The sequence below is a fragment of the Manacus vitellinus genome, unplaced genomic scaffold (assembly GCF_001715985.3).
Source record: "Manacus vitellinus isolate BGI_N305 unplaced genomic scaffold, ASM171598v3 scaffold_16_pilon, whole genome shotgun sequence".
NCBI classification, from domain to species: Eukaryota; Metazoa; Chordata; class Aves; order Passeriformes; family Pipridae; genus Manacus; species Manacus vitellinus.
Window position 1 is genome coordinate 13974289 of NW_021939189.1, and position 26620 is coordinate 14000908.

At 37.2% G+C, this 26620-nt stretch overlaps 1 protein-coding gene across 10 annotated transcripts in view; it reads left to right on the forward strand.

Moving 5' to 3' along the window:
• The window catches only part of TCF12 (transcription factor 12), a 163431-nt gene that overhangs the window by 89622 nt on the left and 47189 nt on the right, over nucleotides 1–26620 (forward strand). For all 10 annotated transcript variants that reach the window (XM_018069793.2, XM_029958706.1, XM_029958709.1 and 7 more), the window contains 3 exons: nucleotides 2372–2436; nucleotides 18017–18152; nucleotides 21484–21536. In XM_018069793.2, coding sequence (XP_017925282.1) covers nucleotides 2372–2436; nucleotides 18017–18152; nucleotides 21484–21536 — 254 coding nt within the window. The remainder of the gene's footprint in view (nucleotides 1–2371; nucleotides 2437–18016; nucleotides 18153–21483; nucleotides 21537–26620) is intronic.

Consider the following 26620-nt stretch of genomic DNA (forward strand, 5'->3'; position numbering starts at 1 on the left):
AGGCAGTTTGGAGTCTGTCCTCTTTCACTTTTCCATTGTGCTGGGATGTGGCCAGACAGCACAGTGCTGGGAAATCTTTCGGATGGGTTGTCAGTGAAGCCACAGGGGCTTCAGTGGTGTCCAGGAGATGTGCTGTAGTGGTGCCTGGGATCACTCACCGCCCTGTCCCACCCTTCTGCTGTCGCCAGCACGGGTCCAGTCCTGCACCAGGGACCACAGCACAGAGAGAACCAGGGGCAGGAGCTGAGTGTGGGCTCAGTGTGTGTTGCTGTAGTGTGTGCCTGTGGATTCTTGGTTAAAACAGGTGCCTTTAACATTGTGACACTGCTGCAGGTTTGAGAGTCGTGTCTAAGTGCTTGCACTGGGGATGTGTTTGGGAGAGTCCGTGAAAGGCACCCTCTTGTACTTGATCCCAGGCTGCTTTCCAATCCCTTCATTGAAAAACTGGGCCATTTGAACACAGGCTAAATGTTCATTTGCTCCAGCTCTAATTTTTGATAAATACTTGGGCAGTGCAGCATCAGGAAGCCTTGACTTTTCTCAGTCATTTCTTAGAACCAAATTTACTATAGATTAGACATTCTGGTAAGCTTTTTTCCTTTGGTATGAACCTGCCAAACTTAAAAATTATAACATTTAAATAACATGATTTTATGCATTCATATCTAACAATTTCTTGCTAGCTGCACAAACCATAATTTAAATCATAATTTTTCTAGCCTCTGTAATTGACTCTTGTACAAATATTTGTTTTAAAGCCTGCCTGGAATACTGCACAGTTCAGTCAAAGTTGTTTATCATATGGTATGAGATTCTCATTTTCTGGAAAGAAAATGCTGAGTCTGGTTTAATATGAACAGCATGATTCATCCTACTACTTATAATTTTGCACGCTAGGTATTTTATTTGCTTGGTGCTCGATAGTTGTGAGGCAAATTGCTTCAGCAGAAAAATGTCAACTTTTTTCCTCCCTTTGTTACAGCAGAGCTGCCATTTTTCAAGCCAACTATTCTTGACCAGAATACCTGTAGTTATCAAGATGATAATCTTGCAGAGATGTCGTTCCAAGAGATTCAAACTTCCTCTTCCTCCCTGTACATAAGATGCACTTTTTAAATGAACAGTGAACATACTTTAGTTTTTCCTCTTACAGAATGGCATTTAGGAGTTTTTGGTGGTAAGAGAGAAAATTGGAAAAAGCAAAGGAAGTCCTGTTCTAGAAGTGCAATTGCAATAGTGTGGAGCTATTTATCACTGAAATGGGAATGTGTAAGAAGGGCTACTTTTTCTTCTTATGAGGACTGGATAACACACACATTGTTTAGAAAAGGGAATGCCTAGTTGGGTAAGATAGCATTCATTTACAAATAGGTAGATATCATGATTTATGAATGCTTACCTTTGGATAAGGCTCTCAGTGGTGTTACAGGGTGTTTCTTAGTTCTACCTGTGTCATAATAAGGGCAGGCACATGCATTTGGTGTTTTCTATTATGCATATACTTGATCACTCTCTGATGCTTGGCTTTGTTCAGCAAGCTTGTATTCAAGATTTTTTAAAAAGTGTTGGTTGATAAACTTCCAAGCTCTACTGGAGAACTTTCACAGTGAGTTTTAATATCCAAACATCCCACTTTGGTGGCATATCTAACAAATAAGCACTAAGTAGTTTTCTTTGGATTGACAAATCCATTGCTAATGTCTTGTGACCTCAGACAGCAATATCAGAAGTCAGCCACTCTGCAGGAGTGTTCTGTATGTGCTACCTACAGGCAAAGATTGCATATATGGCAGAAGAGAAAGGTCTATTTTACTGTCTTGACCGCTTGTATTGTTTGATTTTTTGTACTGATCTGTACATGAGACAAAAAGATTTCTAAGGATTTAGGGGTGAGTGTCAAGAGCTGAATGATTCAGCTCTTGGTGTGAGTTTCCTTGTTCTGAATTGGTTTTGTTTACTTTTCATGTGGTTTTATTTTACTGCTCAGTATATTTGTGGCCTAAGGTGGGTACCAGCTAAGTGTTGGTTTCATGTAGAAAGGAGAGATGTCTAAAAGTGTCTGTGCTGTTGCTCATTGATCATGGAGATGAAAATGGACCCTTTTTGTTTAAACATACTGAATAGGCATATTTTATAGTATCTGACTGGTTATTTAGGAATTTAATTAGGTAAGTATGTAATCTCTTCCTGTAGTGCTCTTGGAGTGTGTTAAACACAGATATATAAAAACCTGCTTTTATTCATGAGACTTAATGTTTGTAAATTTACTGTGATGCTAATGGATTTTCTCAGTTGCATATACAAGGACAACTGATGCAGATATCTAACAGATTGTAAAAATAACCTCATTTCAAATGTCTTTCTTTTATAGGAAAAACCTCAGACAGAGGTCCATTTCCATTGTATGGGAGAGATACAGGCTTACCAGGCTGTCAGGTAAGTACAGGGATGATTGAAAGCAAATGCAATAAGCTGAACTAAAATTTAGTTTAAGCTACCAAACGTAATAAAGAGGAATGTATTCCACAGTTTGCAGAATAAATTTTCTGTGTTCCGTGTGGTCAGATTGCAGATTGCCGATTGCCTTGTACTTACATACACCCACTCAGAGGAGATACTTCTGCAAGTAGCTCAGGTTTGGAGTAAAAGTGAAGTTGTTACAGGTCTGAACATACTGAGTTTGATTTAACAATTAGGTGTAACAATTAGTGTGTAACGTTGTATTGTTTTGTCATTTTGATGATGTGATTTTTAATTAGAAAAACTTTCTTTTTGTGTCTCTAAATCTTCATTTTAGAGTGACAATTTCTTACGTGTTATTTCTAATGAGCCACACTAAGAATATTCTGCTCATTGTTTAAAAGTCTGTTTTGAAGTTTGACTGTTTAAAAGTATAATTAACATTTGATTACATTCAGTGTCTGTTGATAAAGATTTAAATAACTAATATATTATGTTTATAGTTCTAAGAAATTAATTTGTGCTTAGTTTTTCAAAGAGGAATCCTCTTTTAATTTTACAAAGCAGACTATTGGCTTTGAACTGATATTTTCCAGACTCTCTCTCTTCTAGAGGATAAAACTTAGCATAGGAGTTAGACATCTTGGTTTTTAGTCTTTTAACTCATAGTTTGGGAAGTGGGAATGGGCAGCACCACATGGCAGTGCTTCCTCTATTGAGAAAGGATTGTTCTCACAGCCTTTACCAGTTCTCTGCAACACAGATGTGGCAAACAAAGACCTATTTGTACCTCACGGGTGAGCTCTCAGGAATGTTCTCCCAGAATGCAGTCATACCTCTTCACCTTAATCATGGGCTTCACATTAGTGCCAGTCTAGACAGTAAAACATTGTATTAGTGTTATTACAATTGTTCAAATAACTCTGGATGTGCTGTGCCTAAGTATAATAACTTAAACTTGACATTAGTTTTGAAGCAAATTAATTTCCACATTACTCTTTCCTTAAGTTAATGTTTTGTATTGGAAAATGGGTTAATTTTGTATAAAATTCTGTTTTGCTTTGTGGTAATGAGTGTAATTTCTATTGTTTGGTTTCTCTCTCATTGAGGAAAATCCTTTTATATCTGTGTATTTATAATTGTTTCTATGTAATACCATTAATATCAATTTTTTACATATAGCTGTTTTAAAACCAAAAACTTATACGTATTTTTTTCTATTAACATGACTTTTAGTTCTCTTTATACCTTTGCACTTTTAGTTCTGTTTATCCCTTTGATAAGCTTCCTACTATTTCCTCTGTCACAATTTTTTTTTCCTTAAAGTTTTTTAGTGTACATTTTTAGTATACAGGGGAAATGTTTTTATAGGTAAATCTCTTTTGTTTTTATGTTCAGGATAATAGAAAATTATCATAAAGTTAACTTTCAATTCAATTTTAATTCAACTTAAATTAATGTGATAAGTTACAGTTTGTACTTTATTTTGGTCTTATCAGGTAAATCTTCCAGTGTTTGAAATAATTTGTTAACTTGAAATGTAATGGGATTTCTCAACCTTTTTGGTGGTTTTTTTATGTTTTCTATAAATGCATGGTAGTGCTTGACATACAGTTTTCATTGTAGCTACAATATTTGAAAACTGTCATAGAGAAGGTCAAAAGTGGTCATGAGAGGTCATTACAATCCAAATGAAGAATCAGCTGTATTGTCCCTGACATGCTTTTGTAGTTCTTAAAGATGTCTGGAGGTGGAGGAGACTGTGTGACCACACTGGCTTTTGTTTTCCATTACTTAAACATACTTACTCTTAAAAAGTTTCCCTGATGCTTTATCTAAATATCATTGGAATTAAAGTAGCTAACTCTTGTCTTACAGACAGTGCACACAGAGAAGAATCTGTTCTCTTTTAAGTCTGTAGAGGCTGGAAATCCACTACATGATTAAGATGATAAGGAGTCCCTAGAAAAGATAAGACATAACTGGAGTTAATTTTCACATGGGTGTGTATAGTGCCCTTGTATAGGTATATTTTGATAGTGGATATGTAACAGGATCTATCTCAGATTGAAATATTAGTAGAAAAGCTTATGCACTACTCTGAATGTTCTTCAGTACATTCAGAGCCCCAGGAAATTCCAGTGTTTTAACTAGATCAGGTACCTCATCTAAGGCCTGACCACCATGGCAAAAAGAAATTTCCTGGATCTTTCTGACAATATTGTGATTTTTTTGCTGTATGGTATTTACTTTTTTCCCCTAACAAATACCCAGTCTCTGATACCTGTTTGAATCATGGTGATCTAAAATTTCCCAATACCTTTTTATGGTAATGCTGGCTGGCTTGTCATTCCTCACCCTGTATTTTTCAGTTTACAGGTTCCACGTACGAAAATGTATTCACTTTTTTAACACATTGCTTCTACCATCTCGAAATTTGTGAGGCCAATTTTGAATTCCAGGCTTGCACTGCATTTGGAGATCCTTATGGGTTATTTGTTTTGTGAATTTAGTAAATGTAGTCTTCATTTTTCATCCAACTCACTAATTAAGAGGTGGAATGATGCCCAAAACAGACGCCTGCAAAGTCTCAGTTAATACATTCACCCACTGCTGATCATGAACTCTTAGCTGTTTTTTAATCAGCTATGCTCTGTATTCAGCACTAGTTTTAGTTGTCCTTGATTCCTTAGTTCACCTGTGAAATGCAAAAGTAGTAAAAGCCATATTAAAACATCTCTTATGCAATCTGAGAAGGAAATGAGATTGGTTTTACATAGTTTATTCCAGCTGAATCTGAATCACTTCTTCATTATCTTCTGACATTTGCAGTCTATTTTTTCCAGTATTCTTCAAAAAAAGGAAATTTAAATTGTTGAGGAATTACAAGTCACTGCTTTTCTTCCTCTCTCAAACCAGGCAATCCTACTCTTTTTTAGCCTCTGCACTCTCTCCAAACCATGGGTTTTTCAAAGACAGTGGCTAAGGTTCCTGAAATGGCAAGAATGGCAAGAGCCAGTTGGTCTTCTGAGTATATCTTCTGGGTACAGATTAATTGAAAATACCTACCTTCTCCAGATACTCTTAAACTTGTCCTTCTCCTACCATAGTTCTTATATATGTCACTGGTGTAAATGATTTTAATAACCTGGTGCGAGTGTGTGATGAGTTTTAATTTTTACTTCTTGTTAAGTTTACAGAGGGCTGGAATGAAAATTTTCAAGACCACTGTAATCTGCAATGTTTAAGAGTCTTAGTATCACTTCTCACCTTTTACTGAAAATAATCTAAGCAGTGATTGGTAGGGACTGTTGGCTACCTACAGGCTTTATATTTAGGCTGTAGGAGTTGAAGTGTGATTGATTTTCAGTGTAACTTAAGAATCTGAGCAACTTAGGTAATGAACTGTGATTCAGATATAACATTTAGTCACAAGAATGTAAATGTGGCTAATTTATGAATATTTGTCTAACAGAAGTGCAGATTTTCAGGTTTTCTTCCTGTCAGGTGTTTAAAGCAAACCAAAAAGGAGTATCTAAGAGTATATAGACTAAGTGGATGGATAAGATGACAAATCGAGGCTTATTGAGATGACTATCGAAAACTTTTGCCTGGATAGTGAAATGACAGCTCTTAGATGAAATATAAAAACTCTGTTTTGCTGTCAGAATGAAATGCAATGCTACATGGCTTGACACAAAGTCTCTATTTGTGTCTTTGAGTTGGAGGGAGCCTGGTGGTTTGTGATTTTTGTGGGGGATTCCACAATTGCTGTTGGCCTTGTAATTGCAGATTTGGGAAGGGCATCTTTGCACAAATCTTAAATCAAGTAAAGACTAAACTTTCAGAAAGCTTCTTGTAATAAGAGATTTTCTTCACATTTGTGCCATCTAGTACTGAAAGCTGTTGCTTATGTAAAGGAAACAAGATTAGACTTCAGATACTGAATGCAAGACTCCCATTTCCAGTGTCATCCAAAGGTACCCAGCTGTCCCTGCTCGTGGCTCTGACAGGTCTGAGCTCGAAGAAAACCAGGAATCTGCACTATTTCCAAACTGAAATGGAGATAAATGTGCAGTACATGTGTAGCTGTTACACTAATTCTTCTAATTGTTTCTGTGGGTCTTCACAGAGGCGAACTTTATCCCCAGGAGCCCGTGAGGGCCCTGGATAATTGGTGGAGAGAGGGGGGGCTGCTCCTTCAGCCTCCCAGTGCCTGTTCTTGTGTGCCAGGCACAGTCTCTCCCCACTGGCATCACTGGGCTCAAGACAGTAAATTGTTGGTGACTATCCCCTCAACATTCTATTTTCATTCTAAACAATCATGCATGAAAAATAGACATTATGGATTTTCTGCCATGTGGAGATAACACATTTACCCTTCCTTCATAATAATTTCAAGTCTGCACGCTATCCCATGTGTGGGAAAGGAGATAGAATCAACTACTAAATGTAATGGATGCTGGGCAAGAACTTCAGAGGCATTCAGCACTTTTGATTTAAAGTGTAGTCTTTCTACAAAGAGACATACCTTTATTTATTTTTCTAACTCACTATCTCTATGTTCTGCATGATGGTGGGACAAAGGAAAAGTTACAAAATCCACGTAGAAAAAACTTTGATGGTAAATCTATAGTACACTTGAATGCTGTAGGGAGCTATGGATTGATTTTACTAAATACATTTCACTTAGACTATGCACAATTATATATATACAATATTGTTTAAAATATTCACTGCTCTATAGTACATGATATATAGACGTATTCCATGGAATATATAGTACTACACAGAGAGCATATGAAGAATCTGTATGATAATCTGTACACTACATATATTTTATTTAGTGGCAGATAGATTTTTAACTCATTTATGCTGCTATTGTTATATAAGTTTTGTGTATGTTGGTAATAAATAAGGATCCTTCAGAATCTTAATTTTTTTAGATGAAAAAGAAATCCAGTAGAAAGATGGCCCATCCATATTTCCAGTAATATTGCTGTACCATTTTTCCTTCACTAGCCATCAACTCTGCTGTTGCCCTGAAGTTAATGGGAGGTGACTCATTTAGCAACATATTATTACATCACTGCAATATGATGTAATGCACATCAGGCATTATTAAATTAGCCTGAATTTTGCAGTATGACAGTAAGATTTTATGCACATTAGCACCACACTTAGTGCTCCTTATGGGAATATGCTTCAAGTAAACATACTAAGACATGATTTCAGACAGCTTTTCAGACTTTACCAATTTCTCCTTTCTTCACAATTTAATGTGGAATTTTAAAAGTTTGTATCTTGTCTGCAAATTTGGTATTAAAGAATAAAATTATAGCATGAACAACTGTATTTATTGGTTGTTACATCCTTCACAGACTAAAAAGTTTGGGGATGTTTTTGTGAAAAAAAAAATGTTTCTTAACAAACACTTTAAAAACTTTTGAAATAAACCCAAAAAATGCCTTTAGCACCAATTTCTTGGGCAATTTAACAAATGATCACTTTAGCAAAAGAAATGTTTGCAAGTGTACGTTACTTTGCCTTTGCATAGTCAGTAATTTGCCTCTTTAAAATTTAAAGAGACTTTAGAGCAGTTTGAGCAGAATTCAAATCTGCAATGTTGGGGCAAGTGTTATCTCAGAGTACACTCTCTAACAGCCATCTCACAGGCTAAGGAAGTGCAATAAGAGTACAATTCCAGAAGTTGGAGCTGTCTAGGGAGAAGAGAAAACCTTGCTCATATTGTGCATGGGCAAAAATGGCAACTTTTTTTTATGTTACTGGTAGGATGTTGAGGATTAGTCAAGCAAATGTGAAAATATCTATAGTAGGATCTAGATACCAGCTGAATACATAGAGAAGAATTAATAGAACTGAACAGCACCAACCTAAAAGTATTTTTAATATGCTCATAAACTATGTAATTGGAAGACACTTACAGAGTGTAATGGAGAAAATTATCCGATTTTAATTTTTCAGTAAAGCATCAGGTAAGAGCTGGAAGAATAAGCATAGAGACAAAAACGTGAGTGTTAGGAGGTGAGAGTGTATAAAAATGTATGTGGGAAGCAGAAATGAGATTTGCTGACAAAAATGGCCAAGTCAAGAACAGTATGAAAAATGTAATTGGAAATACAAGTTTTGTAAGAATGAAAAACCTGGAAGTGACAAGAGTGGAAGAAATGAATGATTGTGACTAGTGGGGCACAGTGGTGTTTTAGTGGTATCTGCCAGCCGAGATGTTACTTGGAATGTAAGAGTCAGAGTAGAAAAAGGTATTTGTAGCACATTGTAATTTAAAATGTGGCTGTTCTTTAAATGGGTTTGAAAGCATCCAAATAAGTCTTCCTGCAGGTGCAGCCCCCAATAACTGCATTCTCTGCAGTTGCTCCAAGGATGTTTGCTAAAGTTTCTATTTAACAGAGTCTATTAAGCAGCAACAAGGAAGCTTTTCCTCCTCACTGCAGGTGTGTGTTTGAAGATGCTTTAGATGGATCTTTGCAATGAGGCAGAAAATTGTATGAGATTCTGGACCTTTCCTCTCTGTGGGGCCTCAGAAAGATGACAAGCAGTGGCACCAGTTACTTTTCTTCCTCACATAGTTTTAGCAACAGTTTAGAGAACATAATGTCTATTTAAATCTGAGCAATACTGAGTTATGGAAGTATAAAAAATTTTAAGGCTTTTACATGTGTGGGGGTTTTAATAGCAATATAACTTTAAAACTGACAAACTGACTTTATTTGGTAAATTTTCTCTTTTTAATCTCCTCTTCTCTGACACGTTTGATATCAGGTGTCTCCCCAAAGCAGATTTTTACAGCTGAGCTCTCAATCTCTAAGAAATGCAGCTGCCGAAGGAAAGGCTGACAGAATGTTAACTGAAGCAGTGACTCTGGATTCTGCCAGCTGATACCATCTTAAAACATTGGGATGGGGAGAGGGATATATAGTTTAAGGGCAGATGGAACGCCAGAACTTCAGTTTGTTTTGCTTCATTTTACTTCTCGTGTAGAATCAAGCAATATTAACTTCCTCTTGATCATGATTTATTAGAAATGAATTACTTATTGTGCTATTGGGAAAATATCTCCTGTCTCTCAGCAGATAAGGAGCCTGCAGAACCTTTTAAGAAAGTAAAAATGTGCTGGGCACAGGCTAGATTTCTTTTTTTCGGTATCAAGCTGGAGGTGACCACCTGAAGTTAATCAGGGAAGACATTCCCCCCGGACTGGAGCGGGTAGCAGGTGTTAGGAATTCGTTCTAGTTGGAGGAGGGATGCTATTTATAAAGGGGGAGCAGTTCTGCAAGGAATCATTTTGAATGTCTTACCAGACAAACTGTTTCTTTTCTTTGCCCTTCTTTCTCACGCTGTTTAGGTTTGGCAAATTTTCTTGCCACCTTTATTTTTTTGATTGTGTTTAGTTGTGTTTAAGGTTATGAATATCCTGTAAATCAGTATATGGTATCTTGCACACTGCTGCCTGAGAAAGTAAAAAGCATGTTACACCATGGAGTGCAGATATAATTTCTGTGGTGAATTACTGTTTGTGTCCAGCTAATCTGGCTGCCTCAGAGCTGGGTGCTTCTCAATTACAAATTTATGGTATTAGTGGAGGATGGGGAAAATATTAGCTCAGTTCTGTCCTCCCAGCCATGCCTGTCTGTCTGAATGAGCTGGATTGCCCTTTGGATTTTCTTTAAGTGTTTATTCCTTTTGTCTGTAACTACTCTAGTATGCTAAGCCCCCATTTACCTTCCTCTCTTACTTCATAGGAGGTGAAGTCCCTTCCTAAACTTCACATCTGCACAGATAACTGCTCTCAAAAAGAATACAGACCAAGAGTAGAATTGGGAAGGAGATGAGTGGTGTAGGCAACCTGCTACTTTGCTTCCTGGGATGGGCTGGGGGAGACTCCAGGCAGACAGTCAGGAATGGAAAGAAGCACAATTTTGATTCCTCTTTTGTGGAGCTAAACCATCCAACTTGCTTTCATTTCAGTTGTGTTGTGGAGTGTTTTTCAAGATGCTAGTGTTCCTGATGGCACAGGTTTCTGAAGAACAGGGAGAGAAGGACAACATTTATTAGGGGGATTTGATTCTAGCCTAAGATACTTCCTGGGTGTGTCTATCCATTTCTTAGCCCCCTGGTATTGAACTGAGCTCTCACTTGATCATATGTGAAAACATATGGGCCCTCCATGTTAAGTCCTAACAATTATCTGGTTGCTATATTAATGAACCCTCATCATGTTACACATTTTCTGACTTGCTGCTTAAGAGCAAGAGAGATTTTTCTCTTGGTTGTGTGGGAGAGACGTACAGCTCCCAGTACTGGATACATGAAACATTCTACCAATGGTCTGAAATATTTTTAAATCATTTTGCCGAAGATGCAGAGGGAGAAACAGATGCAAGGATAATTCGAGTTTTATAGTATCCTTTGTAGTCTGACTTCTGTAAATAAGATGTAGTGGGAAGTCTTTTATTGTAATGTTGACTCCTCACGCTTATATCTTGAAATCATAGAGAAAAGCTGCGAGGCTGGTACCAAAAAAATTAAAAAGTAGTTGAATAAGCCCTCAGCAGCTTCTCTTCTACATTTTGGAGTTCTCTGAAAACCTGCTTTTGTATCATCACAGTAAGGAAGCTGTTCAAATTACTGTTTTCATAATGTAGCGAGAAGATTCAAAGGCAAAGGGAGGGGTGGCTGACCTGTAATCACAATGCTTAGTAATGCCTTCCTCCAATTCAGTCAGCAAGGCGAAAATACCTTGCCCGGGGGGATGAAGGGAGACAAGCTGAGCCAGCATAACCTCCGGGATTGGACACCAACAGCAGCAGGGGGCTGCTTTAGAAGCGTAAAACAGAATTTGTAGTCCTGCCAATAGGCGCTATCAGTGCAGGGAAGCCAGTATTGCAAAAGAGAAGGAAGGGACTCTTCAAAATATGTGTGTTAATCAGGTGCTTTAAAGCCCTTTAGATGTAGAAAGAATAGAAAATGTTTCCTTCCCTTCGCATTTAATCTTTACTCTTCTGACTGCTTAAAAAACCCCGTATATGTAATTCTGAATAAACTTCTTTCTTCTCTCTCCTCTGCCCCTGTGCTCAGTCCCAGTATATTTACATATAAACAGAATTTGCCATAGTAGCAGATTCTGCTTAGTATACACATGAATAAGCAGCTCATGGTGATCTGGAAAAGCTTTGGTGTAAGAAGAGAATATATTGATAACTTGATATTCATCAGCGTTAACAATAATCAGAAAGACAGTAAAACTAAATGTTATTTTGTTTGTGATGTTGCATCACTTCAGTATTTAGTACCCTAGGTAGCTGGTTTTTAATCCAGTGAGCTAGATTAGCCTGATTACACTGGCAGGATGCAGTTGATGGATGACTGTCATTATCTTCTCAAACCTGCATGATACTTTAGGTATAGGAGATGATAATTAAATTTTCGAGAGACTACATTGAGATTATAAGATCTAAGTATTTTTTTTTTAAATGAGGAATATGTTTGCAATTATCAACATGTTGTTAGATGATCCTCTCCTGAGATGTTTTATTAGCAGCCCCTCATTTCCTTTAAATTGATCAAGAAAAAAAGCTCAAGTTATCATATAATACTTTAGATGTTGTTTTGGTTTTTCTGATTCTGATATTTTCCTCCTCCAGAAACAGTCCAAAAATGTATTTGATCAAATCTATTGGTAATGGCTTGAAGATGTACAGGTTAGCACAATATATTTAATGAAACCTTTTTTGAGACAAAACACTAGAGAGGATCATAATTAATGCCTCATTTTCTGCCAGTTGCTATTGATTACTCATTCAGAGTCCCTTTGTTCTCAAAATGGTAACACTGTATTTCACATTACTATTTGATGATATTCTCAGGATGAGATTCTTTAACAACATGCTGATAATTGCAAACATATCTCTAAAATTTAAATTTAAAATGAATTTACATCATATGTCAGTGTTTTTCCAAATCCAGCTCCTATTTTGTAGTGCATATTCATTACAGTTTCCAAAGATTGGAGACTTGAGTAAAGTGAAATGCAACACTTTATATCTTAGTTATATTTTTGGCTTAAGCTGCATGACGTGGAACTCGAGTGAATGGTATTTTTGCAACCCAAACCTCTGTGCTGTACGAGGATCTCACAGAGCAATTACTTGTGAATGTTTTAATTTTGTGCTAGATTTTCCTTTGGAAACACAGCAGCAAAATATACAACTTAGCTGTGCGATTTTGCAAGTTTAGCAGAGTTTGACTTTTCCATTTCGTTACATTCTTTTAAATTGTCTTATGCAAATTTTCCTGTAAGGCAATTAGAGACACATTATATCCGTGCTCTAAGTCATCCAAACAGCTCCCTGAGTGAAAGGACATGGACATGAAACTTGTGCTCTACCCAGGGCACCATTTCAAGTTTACAGTAAGGCAAGGAATGCACTTGCCATCTGCTCTGCGTGGTTCTGAGGAACACAGAAATGCCCAGTGAGTTTGTCCGTGGCTGTGGTGGGATAAGGGAGGGATCTGATTGAGATGGGTGGTGTTGCATTGCATTATTTTGTAAAAGTAAAGTATCCAAGCTCCCAATTTTTAACTAAACGCTCAGTTGGGTTTTTTTTTTAACCTCTAGACACTTTTTCTGCTTTAAACAGGGACAACTTGACTACTAGGACTCAAAGCATAAACTTTATGAAAAGGAAGGTAATGAAAAAAACCAGGAAAAATAAAATCTAGCTGAATCTGTTTGACTACTGGGGAGGATTTCAAGATCTAAGTTTGCAGTTGGTAGGTTGCAGCTCTCATTTCACTGCCAAAGCAGCCTGCCTTATTATGCCAGCATAATGGGCCTGTCATAATCAGTTGCATATAATGGGCTAATGCTTTTATTCTCAACCATATTATTCTTTTGATAGAAAATAATGAATAATGTAAAGGCACACAGTTGTATTTGGATGAAACTATTGCATAGTTTGGCTATGGCTGCACTAGGAAAATCTGAGTTCTTAAAGCATTTGCCAATGTTTGTATTTAAAAAAAGCACGTGAACAAGATTTAGACTAAGAAGCACAAGGCTGACTGATGTAGCAAATACATTTTTGAAAAGGTAAAGCTTTATTTGTGTAGTGCATGGAGTGTGTTTGTTAAAACTTTGTGTATTTTGCAGGATAGCTTGCCTTTCCTCTCTACATGTACCCTAAAGGCTGGAGAGCTGCAAGGAATATTACCTAAGGACATTTGTAGGCCTTTACTTGTCCACTTTTTTTTTTAATATCAAAGTAAGAAAATGAAAGAAATGTTTACCAACATATTAGAGTTCTGCTGGCTGGTGTCCTAGAAGATCATTGAAGGCAGAGCAGTGTTTTGGCATCAAATTGTATCTAAAGATTCACAGAGTTGGCCCGGGGAAAAGAAAACTTCCAAATTAGTCAAACTCTCTTTTACTTTTATTCTTAAATTCTTCGAAAGAATCACTTTAAAAACCATTTTAAAATAAGTTGACTGAGGAGCTTTTTTTTATCTCAGGCATATAATTTTGGTATAAGCATGAGGTTGACTGGCTTGTTAGTTTGAATGGAAGCTGACTCTGCCTGCACCAAAGTGCAGCTGCCATGCAAAGTTACTTGTTCTCTGCGACAAAGGTGCATAAATACACCCCTCACATGAGATAGGACTCTTTTTCACCCACCTCACCCTGGCAATGCTTGAATAGATGACTCCTCTGTGTTTAATTTTTATGAGAATACTCCTTAGGGAAGTGATCCCTTTAAAGCATTTGCTGGGATAGTGGCCCCTGTGAAAGCCTTTCCTATTTGGGTCAGGCCATGCCATTTTCCCTGAGGCTGTCAAAACTGTTCCTTGGTTTCCCTGAAAGGAATAAATCTGAAAAGTAAAGCAGTCATGTTTACCTCTTTTACTCTGTTCTCTTTGGAATCAGGCTTGCTCCATTCTTAGTTGACTATAATAAAAGCCTTTTTTTCTTTGATTAATTTTTTTTAAAGTTGGTTATTGAACACTCATTCCCTAGGGAAAATATTGCTTTAAATAACTTCTTGAAACCAACAATATGCATTATAAAATCCAAAGAGGCAAATTTTGAAGGCTGATGCCTGTTTATTTACAACAGTAATACAGACAAGGACTCGACAGTGTTCAGGAGAATAACCAGTCATTGATTATTCTTTAGTAATTGGCTCGGTGCTTGGCAGATGAGGTTCAGAGTGAGCGTGAAGGTTCTCTGTGGAGAACACTGCTAACTACATATGTAAGTGATCTGCCTTGTGCAGGGACCTCGGGCACTTAGTCAGGAGAAGCCTGATGCTGATAACACAAAGCTTTTTTGCTATCCTCAGTGGTATTTTTGTATTCCTTTCTTTATCAGGTGCCCTTAGGAAAGGATCAGTCCTAATCAATATTGCTTCTGAATTGGTTCAAACGGGCAGAAAAATCAATGAGCTGAACTAATGACATCTATTTTTATATTGTTTTGGAAGACTGAGGAACAATTATAAAATTTTAAACAGATGCTTCATTTGATTGTATAAATGGTAGAAGAGCACTGTAGTTTTGTGTTGTTTGGGTTTTTTTAATTTTTTTTTTTTTTTTAATAAAACATTCTTACCCAAACACAGTATAGATCAGAAAACTTCTTTGGAGTCTGTTGCACATCTTGAGATTTACTGGGTATGTATTATATTACTTATACACCAAGTTTATGCTGTTGTAGTAGCCAGCCTGCTTTGAAATTCAGGGCCCAGTGAAAATGTCATGAACTGGAATGCTTAGGACAAGAGCAAGAGTGGCAAATGTCATGGAGTAAAGGTTGGAGTTCAAGTCTAGAAAAGATATAGATCCTTGCCTTTTGGAATGACCTTGTGGAATTGAATTTAAAAGTTTCCACTGATGAGTTTGTTGGATTTTTGGTTGATTGGTTCTTTTTTTTTTTTTTGGTAATCTCTCTCCCCTCTCCTAATGAATGGGGGAACAGAGGAACTAAGGACCCTCACACCCCTTTTATCAGAGGCATATGTATGGATCCCACTGTGCTTCCAAAATCCCTGCCAAGGATCAGGAGGAGGTGCTGGGGGGTAGCAGGGAGGGTTATCTTTAATGTGAATGGGACATAGCCCCTGATGGTGTTTGACAGCAGCTCTGAGCGAGTGGGGCAGGACCATCCCAGCTCCAGAGGTCCGTGGGGACTGTACCTGGGACCTGGCATCAGCTACCTGAAGTGACAACTATCACAGTACTGCCTCCCTGACCCACAGGTTATGTACAGAAACTTTCCTTCAGTCCTGGGGTTCTTGGTCAAGAATGTCAGGTCTTGAGCTGAGTGCAGAACTGGTGTCACTTCTTTTGGGCAGTGTTGGTTTGGAGGAGCTGCTCTTCACAAAACACTGCCCGGGTTCCCTGCACAGTGTTCACCCCTAGGACTGAAATTAATGTTTAGAATAATATCTTTGTTAAATTCAGATTTACACTGGGTAAGCCAAATATTCTGATGTACATGATGTTTTCTGAAAAACAGTAAAATCTTTACTATTTGACAAAGGCAAAATTAGCAAACCTTGAAACAGACTGCAAGCAGATTTCCCTTTCCATGCATTTGCTGTATACTTTTGTCACTCCCTATCAGAGTATCTCATTTCAGAATGAGTTTTACATTAACAATTCTGATTCAAAGGCTGTTTTATTGTAAGAATAACAGTGAAAAAATTGAGCTGAGAGGAAGCTATTTATTTGCTGTAACATTTTTAATAATTAACTTTGATCTTCAAACTTCTGTATGGAATAGTTAACACTTTTGGGCCCTCCTTTACTTTGTAGTGGGGTGACTCTTTCACATCCCACTCTATTCAATTAGAATATAAGATTTCTCATGCTCAAATTAGTCATCAAACAAGTAAAAGACATTTCAGCAGTGATATGATGCAAAACCATTTATCTGGAAAAATGCTTATTTTATGTATGTATTTTGTAACTCTGTATGAACTCTGGATTTTTCTGTTAATCCCACTGCATTGCAAGGTAGAAGGGTTTTAGTACCTTCCTGAGAGCTGAGTTAGTCTCACCTTTCACAAGTTGTCACACCAAAAGAGCCAGCTTGAAGGATAGAATGTAATCCAAAAAGTACGTTTGTTTATGAATTTGGGAATTAGGCCTCAGAAGGAAAGGAGAGGAGAGCCAGGAGCAATGGCCTGTGCCCCTGTTCCAGTGGGCTGCTCTAGCCCTGGAAGGCAAACAGCACTGGAGCAGTTCCTGCCATAATCCAGCCCAAAGTGGACTTGTGTGACAGCCTTGAGAACCTGAGGGCTCATTGTTGGGAGTGGGAAGGAGGAATGTTGGCTTGGGAGCAGTGGGGCTGAAGGAGAAACTTTAACTAGAGTGGCTTTTGATTAATAAAATAAAAGTTACTCTAGTCAAGAGTTTGAGTCTTAGCATCCCCTGACAATGAAATGTCAGTGCAGATGAGTGTGAGAAGAACATCCCTGTTGTCCTGCCATCCCCCAGCCCTGCTTGCCCCCTCTGTGGTGGGAACACTGCTCTGTGGAATGATCACATATGAAGAAATCAAATCTCTTGCCCTCTGAAGGCTGCTGGATCCACAGTGATCCAACACTGTCCAATTTGGCAAACATTAAAGGTGTGTGCAGTGCAGAGTGGCTGCAGCTCCATGAGAAAGCTGGATTCAACTGCTGGGGTGAAGTGCAGCGAACACATTTTTGCCACCTGGTACAAATGTTTTTTATACAAACAGTTCTGTGGGTTTCACTCCAAGTCAGGATTTTCGGACTAAAACAATGCTCAGCATAGCATCAACTGTGGAAAAACTGCGTTCTCCTAAATCACCAGCATTCATTTCAGTTTCACAGAGGAAATCCAAATAATGTGAGGTTAAGCAATATATAGTGCCTTTTTAAGTGTTTAGAATGTTTTTGTATTTATTGCATGAAAGGGGAACAAAAGAGGTAGGGTTCAATTACATTGTTAGTTTCAAGTTTTTAAAATACCATAATTTTTCATGTTCTGCTTGTTAATCTACTCTTTTATCTCTTTTGTCTGCATTTGGTATTTTTTGGACTGTTCTATTCCATGTTTTTATGAATGTAATATAAGTCTGGATTTCTAAGTATGTGCTAAAACCTAATGTCACACTATAAACTCTTCGCAGTTTTTATCAATTATGTTTATATTGTGTAATAGAAGAGGTGTTACATTGCAAACTAAACAAAGTATTACGATTTTTGTTTAAAATTTAAATATGAATTGATTCTTTCAGATGTTTTCAACGGAAATGGTTATGGCTTTTTGGAGGCTCACAGCCAAACTTGCTCTTTCTTTCTGAATTACACTCTGAACACTCATTTAAAAAAGTCAACTTTTTTTTGAAGTTTAAAACCTTCACTGAAAGCCCAGTAAATTCCTATAAATGCCAAGAGCAGTATGTGTGGTTAATAGTTTGTTAGCCTGGTATGTCAACAGCTGAGTTGTTATAAAGCTTAATTTTACTTTTCTCTCTATATTTTTGTAGTCTAGTCTGCTTCGGTCCGACATGGGGCTTGGAAGTCCAGGTCAGCTGTCATCCTCTGGAAAACCTGGAACACCCTACTACCCGTTTTCTGGCACAAATCAGCGCAGAAGACCACTTCATGACTCCTCAGCTCTTGGTAGGCAATATAGACAGGTTTTAAACTTTTGTTCCTGATGCTTTTCTGCAGACCTCATTATTTTCTTTGACCGTTGATTTTATATACTGCAGATTGCTCTGGGTGGAGCAATTGAAATTACACCAAACTGCTCTATAAGAGAAAAACTGGAATTATCAACATTTTCTCTGAGACACTAGCTTGGATTCAACACTGGTCAGTATGGCTTACAAAACAAACAAGAAACTCTAATAAAACCCTTAATTGCAAAAGCAATAATGACAGATGGATAGGAGCTGATGACCAGCTGAGTGCCCTTAACCCGTGCCATCATTAACTCCTGGAAATGCCTGACCCTGAGGTCATTACCATTAGTTAGCAGGGGAAGGACACAAAGGGGAAACAATTATCCTTTTATATGCTAAAAGTAACTTTATTCAGGGCAATATATAGTTCATTGTAATTGGTTCAACATGCCTTTAAAGATCTTAGCAATTGGAGACTAGTAGCTTATCCTAAAATCAAACTACCTTGCAAAATATGCAGGCAGGAACTTGCTTAAAAATTGTTATAATCCTATGACAGTTATTAGTATTTTATTCTGGGGATACTTAGAGGTGAATGGAATTTTCATACTTGGTCATAGACAGTGGTAATATTCTATAGCCCTCTAATTCTGTTGAATCAGAGAATCAAGAACAAGCCAGATGTTCTGCAGTTTCTTATGTCAGACTATTGTGAATAATTGGTGTGTAAATTAGAAAAAATATTTTTGGTAAAAGAAGAGAGACTGAAACCTTACATTCTAGTTTACCATATATTGTGGTTATATAGTTATATATCTGGTTATATAGTTATATAACCTTATACTGTAGTTGCCATATATTTCAGTCTTAGTATGATAGGTCATTAGGATTTCTCTAGTTATATGTTTGAGTTTTTAATGCCCCTCATTCTGTATAGCACTTCTATTCCATAATACAAATCTTGCTTGTTGGAACCATGTAACTCAAACCATACTTTACCCCCAATAAGATTTTAATCAAATGCAAATTGCTTCTCCAAAGTAACTTTAATATTAACTAGAATTGCAAACTCCTTGGGCACTAAAATAGTCCTGAACATGCTTGAAATGGTTTGGTAAATCATAAATTATAAAACTATATCATAGAATCATCAAATCATTTATGTTGGAAAAGACCTCTAAGAGCACTGAGTCCACTCATTGACCCAGCACTGCCCAGCCCACTATTAAACCATGTCCCCAGGTGCCACATCTACATGGCTTTTAAATCCCTCCAGGGATGGTGACTCCACCCCTTCCTAGACAGGCTGTTCCAGGGCCTGACAACCCTTTCAATGAAGAAATTTTTCCTAACACCAAATCTAAACCTTCCTTGGGAAAGGCAACTTGAGGCCATTTCCTCTTCTATTATGTGTGTGTATATATGTACTTTAAAATACCATCTCTGTGTAACTTTTTAGCTTGCTGTCAAGTCAACCACCATTTAACCCCAGGTTGTCTGTCTTTATCAATATGGTTGTGAGGATTCATGTTGCTCAGAATAGGAGAACAAACACAACAGTTTCTCACATCTGTCTTAGGAAGGTTCAGTGAAATTGTTTACTGCTTGAAAGGGTGTTTGAACTTGAATAGAAAAGAGCTGCATTGTAACATGATGATGATGTTTTAGCCCGTGTTGAATCAGTTTTAGTGAAAAACTACTTATTGTAGTGATCTGCTATGGTTTTGAGTAACAGGGGTCTGTTAAACATGACTTTGGTGTTGGGCAGAGGGTGCTCACATGTGCAGAAAGGTCATGGTGTGAAGGCAGTCCTGAAAAATATAATCTGATTTCTAACATATACTTGAGTATGTGACTCGGTTTTTTGTGCAAACTATATGGAGTTTGGTACTTGCCAGATATTAAAGAAAATGAAGTGTGGTGTTTTCAGAGTTGTATTATTCAGTTTTTTCTTCAAAAGAGAAGCTCAAGGGGTATAAACCTGTTCAAACTGGTAACAGTGTGATATTCCTCCTTCTGTCATGGTTGAATCTGGGGATTGTAACCTGGGATATGGCTGGTGGTAGTTACAAATTTATGGAAATGTTTTTCCAGGAATGTCAGGAGGAGGAAGCAGACTTTTATCTCAGGTCTTTTTTTCCAGTGGCTTCAGAAAGTATGTGTGATTTTTTTTATTTTTAATGGACTAGGTAAGTTTTACAAACCTGCTGCCTGAGAATTTAAAACAAAATCAAATTATGGCCATTTTATCCCCGAGAAGGAGTTGTCTGACAGGATTATAACAAGCTCTCATTAAATTCCATACTAAATTGCATTGAAACCAACCAGTGTTCTCTCCAGATGACACTTTCAATGCAATGGAAATATCTCTTCCAGAAGTCTTTTTCTTTTCAAGTGTGCTCTATGGGAAATGATCCAAGTAAAGATATCCAGCAGATATTTCACCTTATCTCACCTTTATCTTGTCATATGTTCTGGATGAAACTAGAAAAATAGGAATTTTGTATTTTAATTGAAGACTCGATGGTCAACTGTAGAACTGGAAATCTTGCCAGATACTCGTCTTCAAAACATCAGTTAATTTGCAGCCCTTCTTTTCAGATTGATTTTATTAACAGCTGATTAAACTGGTTCAGGTTCTTGATTTAGGCAGTGAAATTGCTGGGTGTGAGGACCCACCCTTGAAGGGAAGGGTGATCACACTGGGTACTTTTGTGGGGTTACAATAGCTGTTGGGAGAAGGAAGCAGCTATCATGCCTCCAACTTTACTATGACTTGCAAATTTGAGTTGTATTGCCTTTACTACTTAAAGAAAATAATTAGGTCATTAGATTGGCTGATTATTTACAACCTTGGTATAGTCTAAAAGCTATAAATTTTACATCATGTTAGTATTTTTAGAGTTTGTCATACTTTAATGTGTGAAATTCCTTTTTGATAGTTCTGTCTTTACTATGAAGTGCAGAGAAGAAAGCATTTCTCTTGCTGGTCAGTCTCATTTTCCTCTCTGTATATCTGAAACCCATATTTTGTTTCATAGCAAGTGTATGAGGTGATCAGTGTTACTGTACTTAGGAATAACTGCTTTCCTTATGGAAAGAATTGAAAGTAACTATCCAGCAAAGCTTTATTTTAGAGAAGAACATGGGTATGTTGTATTATATTTGTATTGATGTGAAAGACAAATCTCATTGACAAAGAAGAAAAAAAGTATGAAATTGGAAAATAAATTCATCATGGAAAGAAAAAACTGTACAGTGTGGCTATTTATTCTTTTTCACCTATAATGTAGATACCTGCTGAAACCTTATTTTTCTGTGTACAGATCCTCTACAGACAAAGAAAGTAAGAAAGGTGCCCCCTGGTTTGCCTTCTTCTGTAAGTACTACTTTTTTTACTTATAGTAAAAAAACTGGGCTCAGATTGTGCTCTCTTTACCTGCCATACAAACAAATGCCTTGACTTCAGCTCCAGGAAGGCTGTGTGCTGGACACGAACAGCTAGGCTGGGTAATTGGGAGTGGTTCTGCAGGACTAAATACACATTTGATGTGGAATTTTTAGATTTCATAGCAGTGATTTGTAGCTCGCTCATATGCTCCTACCCACTTGTCCCTGTCATTTGAATTCCTCTCTTGGGAAGAGAGCTGGGCCAGGAGCTGTCAAAGAAGATCTCCTGTACAGGTCTTTTGATGTTTAATTAGTCATTATGTTGCTGAACAGGAGGACAGACAGAGATTAATAGCTGAGAATCTTAGAAATTTACATTTGTAATAATCCCAGTGGAGCTGAAGACATTAAGATTCGGAGGACATGTACAGCTCAGCTTGCCTCAGTAGGACTGAGGTTATTAATATGCATAAATCACCGAGTCAGATGTTCATTGTGAAGCCCTGGTGGATTTTAAAGCCTTCATTAAGCCTTTCCTAACTTCAGCCTAGCATCAGGAAAGCTTTCAAGCAACTAGTTTGTTGATCCCTCTTTGCTTGAAAATTTATCCTTCGAGAATAAAGGGCTTTGATAAAAAAGGTTGGAAGGGTTTTGGTGGAAAAAATCATTAATGGCTGTGATAATCTAATGCTATAGGGGTGTTTTGTGGTATTAAATATGCTTTATTCTTAAAAGGAAGAAAATTGTTTATAAATGAATCTGCATTTAAAAATCCACGTGAAGTGAAAAATCCCCAGTGAAGTGAAGGACAGAATTATTTTTTCCCCTGCTCAGAACAAACAGGAGGGGAGGGGGAAGCTCGGCTGCCTTGCGGGATACATCTCTTTGTTGTGTAAATGGATGTTGGGCTTTTATTTGGCAGTACTTAACACATGGGCGCAGGTGCACTTGGATGAGTCATAACTCAAAGCCGGATAGGCTGAATAGAACCCACTGCACAGGCAACCGTAATATAGTGGGAGCAAAATGGGGCTGATCTTTTCATTTTGTGTGGAGCCTGAAGTACGGATGGGGTCTCCTAGTCCTTGCATCTCCCCTGTTCTCTCCTCCCTCTCTTTCCCTTCTCCCTCCCCCTGCTCACGATGATACAGACAGAAAGTGGGATCTGAAATCCTATATTAACCGTACTTCCAGATGGAGCTGAGATAGTATAGATAGCCTGGGGCAGCTGTGCTCTGAACCTGCAGCCTACCTGGGAGCCAGGATTGCAGCTGCAGGCACTCTTAAAAGCTTTTGCTTGCATAAGCACTTGGGCCCCACTAGAGGCTGAATAGCTGCTTGATAAACAAAATGAACACAATGCCTCAAATCATTATTCCCGAGGCCAGGAATATTCTTCTTTTCCCCCCCTTCCTTTTTTTTTTTTTTTTTTTTTTCCCCTTCAGCAGCAGCTAAAAATAGTTTGGCAATTTACATTTTAACAGTTGCGTGTTATGTAGGGTGGCTTTACAGTCTAGCAGATGATTTATGCTAGATTAACAAAAATGTATTTAAAATGTCAGAGAAGCTAAAACACATAGCAGTGCAATTTTCATGTAATTTATTACTGTAATTCTAGGCAGTAATAAAGCTTACACTACATGTTTAATATTTAGTAGCATCACCCAGGTAAAGAGATCATTTTGGGGAATGAAAGATTTCTCGCATTCCTCTTGCGAGGTTTTAATTTTAACAAACAGTATTTTTCAAGTGCTTTTCATTTAATTCTTCTGTAAGAGTGGAGACAATAAAATGCAGAGAGATTTTATTTGTATTAACATTGTACCAATCTGTGCAATTAAGTGCAGTTACTGTGAATAATCAATGATTGCGATGCTGCAGGTTTTAAGCACCGTTTCTCTGTGTTTCACTGCTGAATAGAGCCTTGCAGTGAAATGACATGTTACCCCCCCTCCCAAAAAAAAAAAAGAGATACTACATGTTTGGGAGATGACACAAAACTAAATTTCACTGAGCACATAAGAAATTTAAATTGAGTAGATAATTATGTAAGTGTAGTCTTTATTTTCAATATACGTTGGTAGGAAATCGGAATGTATTGTGGGAAAGACAGAAGTTGCTTTAGCTAATAGACAGTGCACAGTAGTTTAATTATAATATGTAAAGTCAAAGGAAAGATGTTAATTTTATTATACAAATCTGTATTTTTTAATTTTTCAGTTTCTGAAATACTGGTTTCTGCAGTGTGTTTGTTAGTATAGGGCTGCCATGTCAACGGATACTCAGCAGTAATTTAATTTCCTAGATAACGGTAATTTAATACAATCTTTTAAGAAATAATGATTTTTAAAAAACCAAACAACCCTTCCTCTAGTTTGTTTCTTTTTTCTCTTGGTTTTGTATAGTGCTTTCTGAAATTGCTTGTTTTGAAGTTTATCTTCTTTCATGTGTTCTTATCAGAGCCCAAAGTAAAAACAGAGAAAAGTGCTGGTGAATTGTTTAGATACTTTCTGGAATGCAACTCATTCTAAACTTGTCCTTTTACTGTAAAAATTAAGTGTACCAGGCAAATGCATTTTTAAGGTTTTGTGTTGTAAGTTGCTAAGTCGTGACTCACTGCCCAAAACATTTTGAATGTTGACATGCAAGCATTTTTGTTGAACTACAACTACTAAATTTAAAGCCTTGAGGGGAGGATAGAAACTAAAAAATCAGTGGTTTATTTTTTTTTTCAAACCAGGTCTGAGAGAAAAGCAAGATTATGATATGCTCTTTGTATTATAGCAGGGGGGAGATACTGTTCAGTGAGTTACATGGTCTTCAGAGATTCCAAACTGTTATATTTCTGAGAATTTTTCTGATTGTGGGAGTTACCTGAACTAAGCCAGACACCAAAAACATGGTGTGACTTCAGAGCAGTTGTAACTGGGGCTGAGTCAGGCAGAGCAGAGTGTCAGGGGTTCTGAAGAGCTGCTCTGTCTGCAGAGGGAGAAGACAGACAAGGCTCACTCAATGCCCAGGGGTTGCCATCCAAAAATGGATGGGCTGTGAGCAGAAATGTACTGTTTACATGTAGAGTCAGAAAATATTTCAAACTAATATTTATTATTAGTACCATAATCAGTGGCTCTCATGAGGTCATCATTAAAAAAAATACTGTTAATATCTATCATCATTCTTTTGCCATTTAATTAGTCTCATATCAGAGAAATAACCTGAAATACATCATATCTGCTGATTTTTGTTAAAGATGAGCTGAGACACACAGGCACAACTGTCTGCTTATTTTCCATGTTGTGCCATTTCTAATAAATATTTCAAGTATTTTAGACTTTCCGTAGTACCTGAGATGATCAGTTAATATTAACCTTTAGATTGCACTTATTTAATAAGAGATTGTCCAAGTAATATTTTCTGATACCAGTGATCTCTTTCTAAAGTCAAACTCATTATATTTTCTATTTTTCAATGCATTTAAGACAATTTGTAGTTCGATTATAGGAGTTCCTCATATAACACCCTCTACAGTATGTATATAGTCCATGGGTGCTAATTTATTGCAATAATTATTTATGATGCAAAGATGCAGAAAACTTGGTTTGCATGCATGGAACTACCTCCCACTTAAGGCACTTTTCTTTTTAGTTTCCTGCTAGTCTTTTAAGACTGAGCTTCTAGAGGTATTTCAAGACATGTCACATGAAGATACCAATGGTACCAGAAGAAAAATAATAAATGTTACTCCCTTCTGTGCTCTCTCTTCCCAAAGGGTAAAAGGAGATTATTTTCAAATGGAGGAGTGGGAAGTATCTTCTTAATTATCACGTGGAACACAGTTTTTGAGAGATCAATGCTTAGATTGTATTCAAAATAATATAACATTCACTAACAGAGTTGACTTTATCTTTAGAGTGTCATTCTCAATATTAGCAATTCCAATGTGTATTGAAGTGACCTGGTGTAAAGCAACATCTTTGGAATACTTTCATGAAATCTGTGACTCTGACTAAAAACTTTGGAGCATCCTGGGTAGATACTTAGTGTGATGTTGAACTGACTCTGATGTTGTGCTTAACCAGCTTTCTAGTGAGACTTTTTTGGTAAGATCTTTTCCCACTGTCCACAAATGGTGCCCAAATGTAAAAAGCAGCATTTAGTCTGCTCAGATCTGTTCTGAATTGCCTTGTGCAGTCAAGTGATACATTCAACTGTCACTTGTCTTTAGTATCTAAAGCTCTCAAAGACAGCAGTAACTTGCCTGACCCTTGCCTCTGATGCTGTGCTGTGTGTTAGAAGGCAATTTTAAATAACAAAAGTGAGTAAATAAATCCTTATGGATAATGCAACACAGAACTTGCAATTTTTTCCTCATGACTCAGTCTTCCATCTCTCCTCTATGCTTGTTCTTTGGTCACTTGATTGAAGGGTTAAGGTTTTTAGAGGCTTGCTCTATATTGCTTTTTAAGCACCATGTTCATCTATGAGCCTGAAAAAAATGCAAATATTTAAAACATCTAACCCCTAAATTATGTTACAAACTAAGTTAAAGTGTTTGAGATTTTATGTTTATTAAGAAAAAGATCTGGTTTTCTGGTTAGGTTATTATAGGGGTTTTTTTCAGCATGGCCTTTGTTTGAAATCTATCTGAAAACCGCAGTAGCCTCAGATTATAGCATCCCACCTGCTTTCTGCTACAGGAGAACATTTAGCTGTCATTAAACAGCTAAACAGTCCGTTGCAAGTCCTGCTGTGAGAGTTCAGATCGAGTTCTCACTGAATTAGGGTGAAGGTGCTTGAGTAACCCTCTCTTTACAGCTTTCTTAAAAGTTGCAATCAGATCATTTTTCCAAACTGTCCTGTCATCTGACTGTGGTGAACTATTTTGAGGTTGCTTAATTGAGAGATCTCAGTGAAGATCCTGCATATACATACATATATGAGGGATATATAGTGATGTCACATTATTTCTCTGTTTGGATTTACTGGAGATACTTTTTTTTTTTTAAGTTATCACAACATATCAAAATGAGTGCATTTAGTACTCTTAGAGTGTAGATTTGCATAGAAGAACCT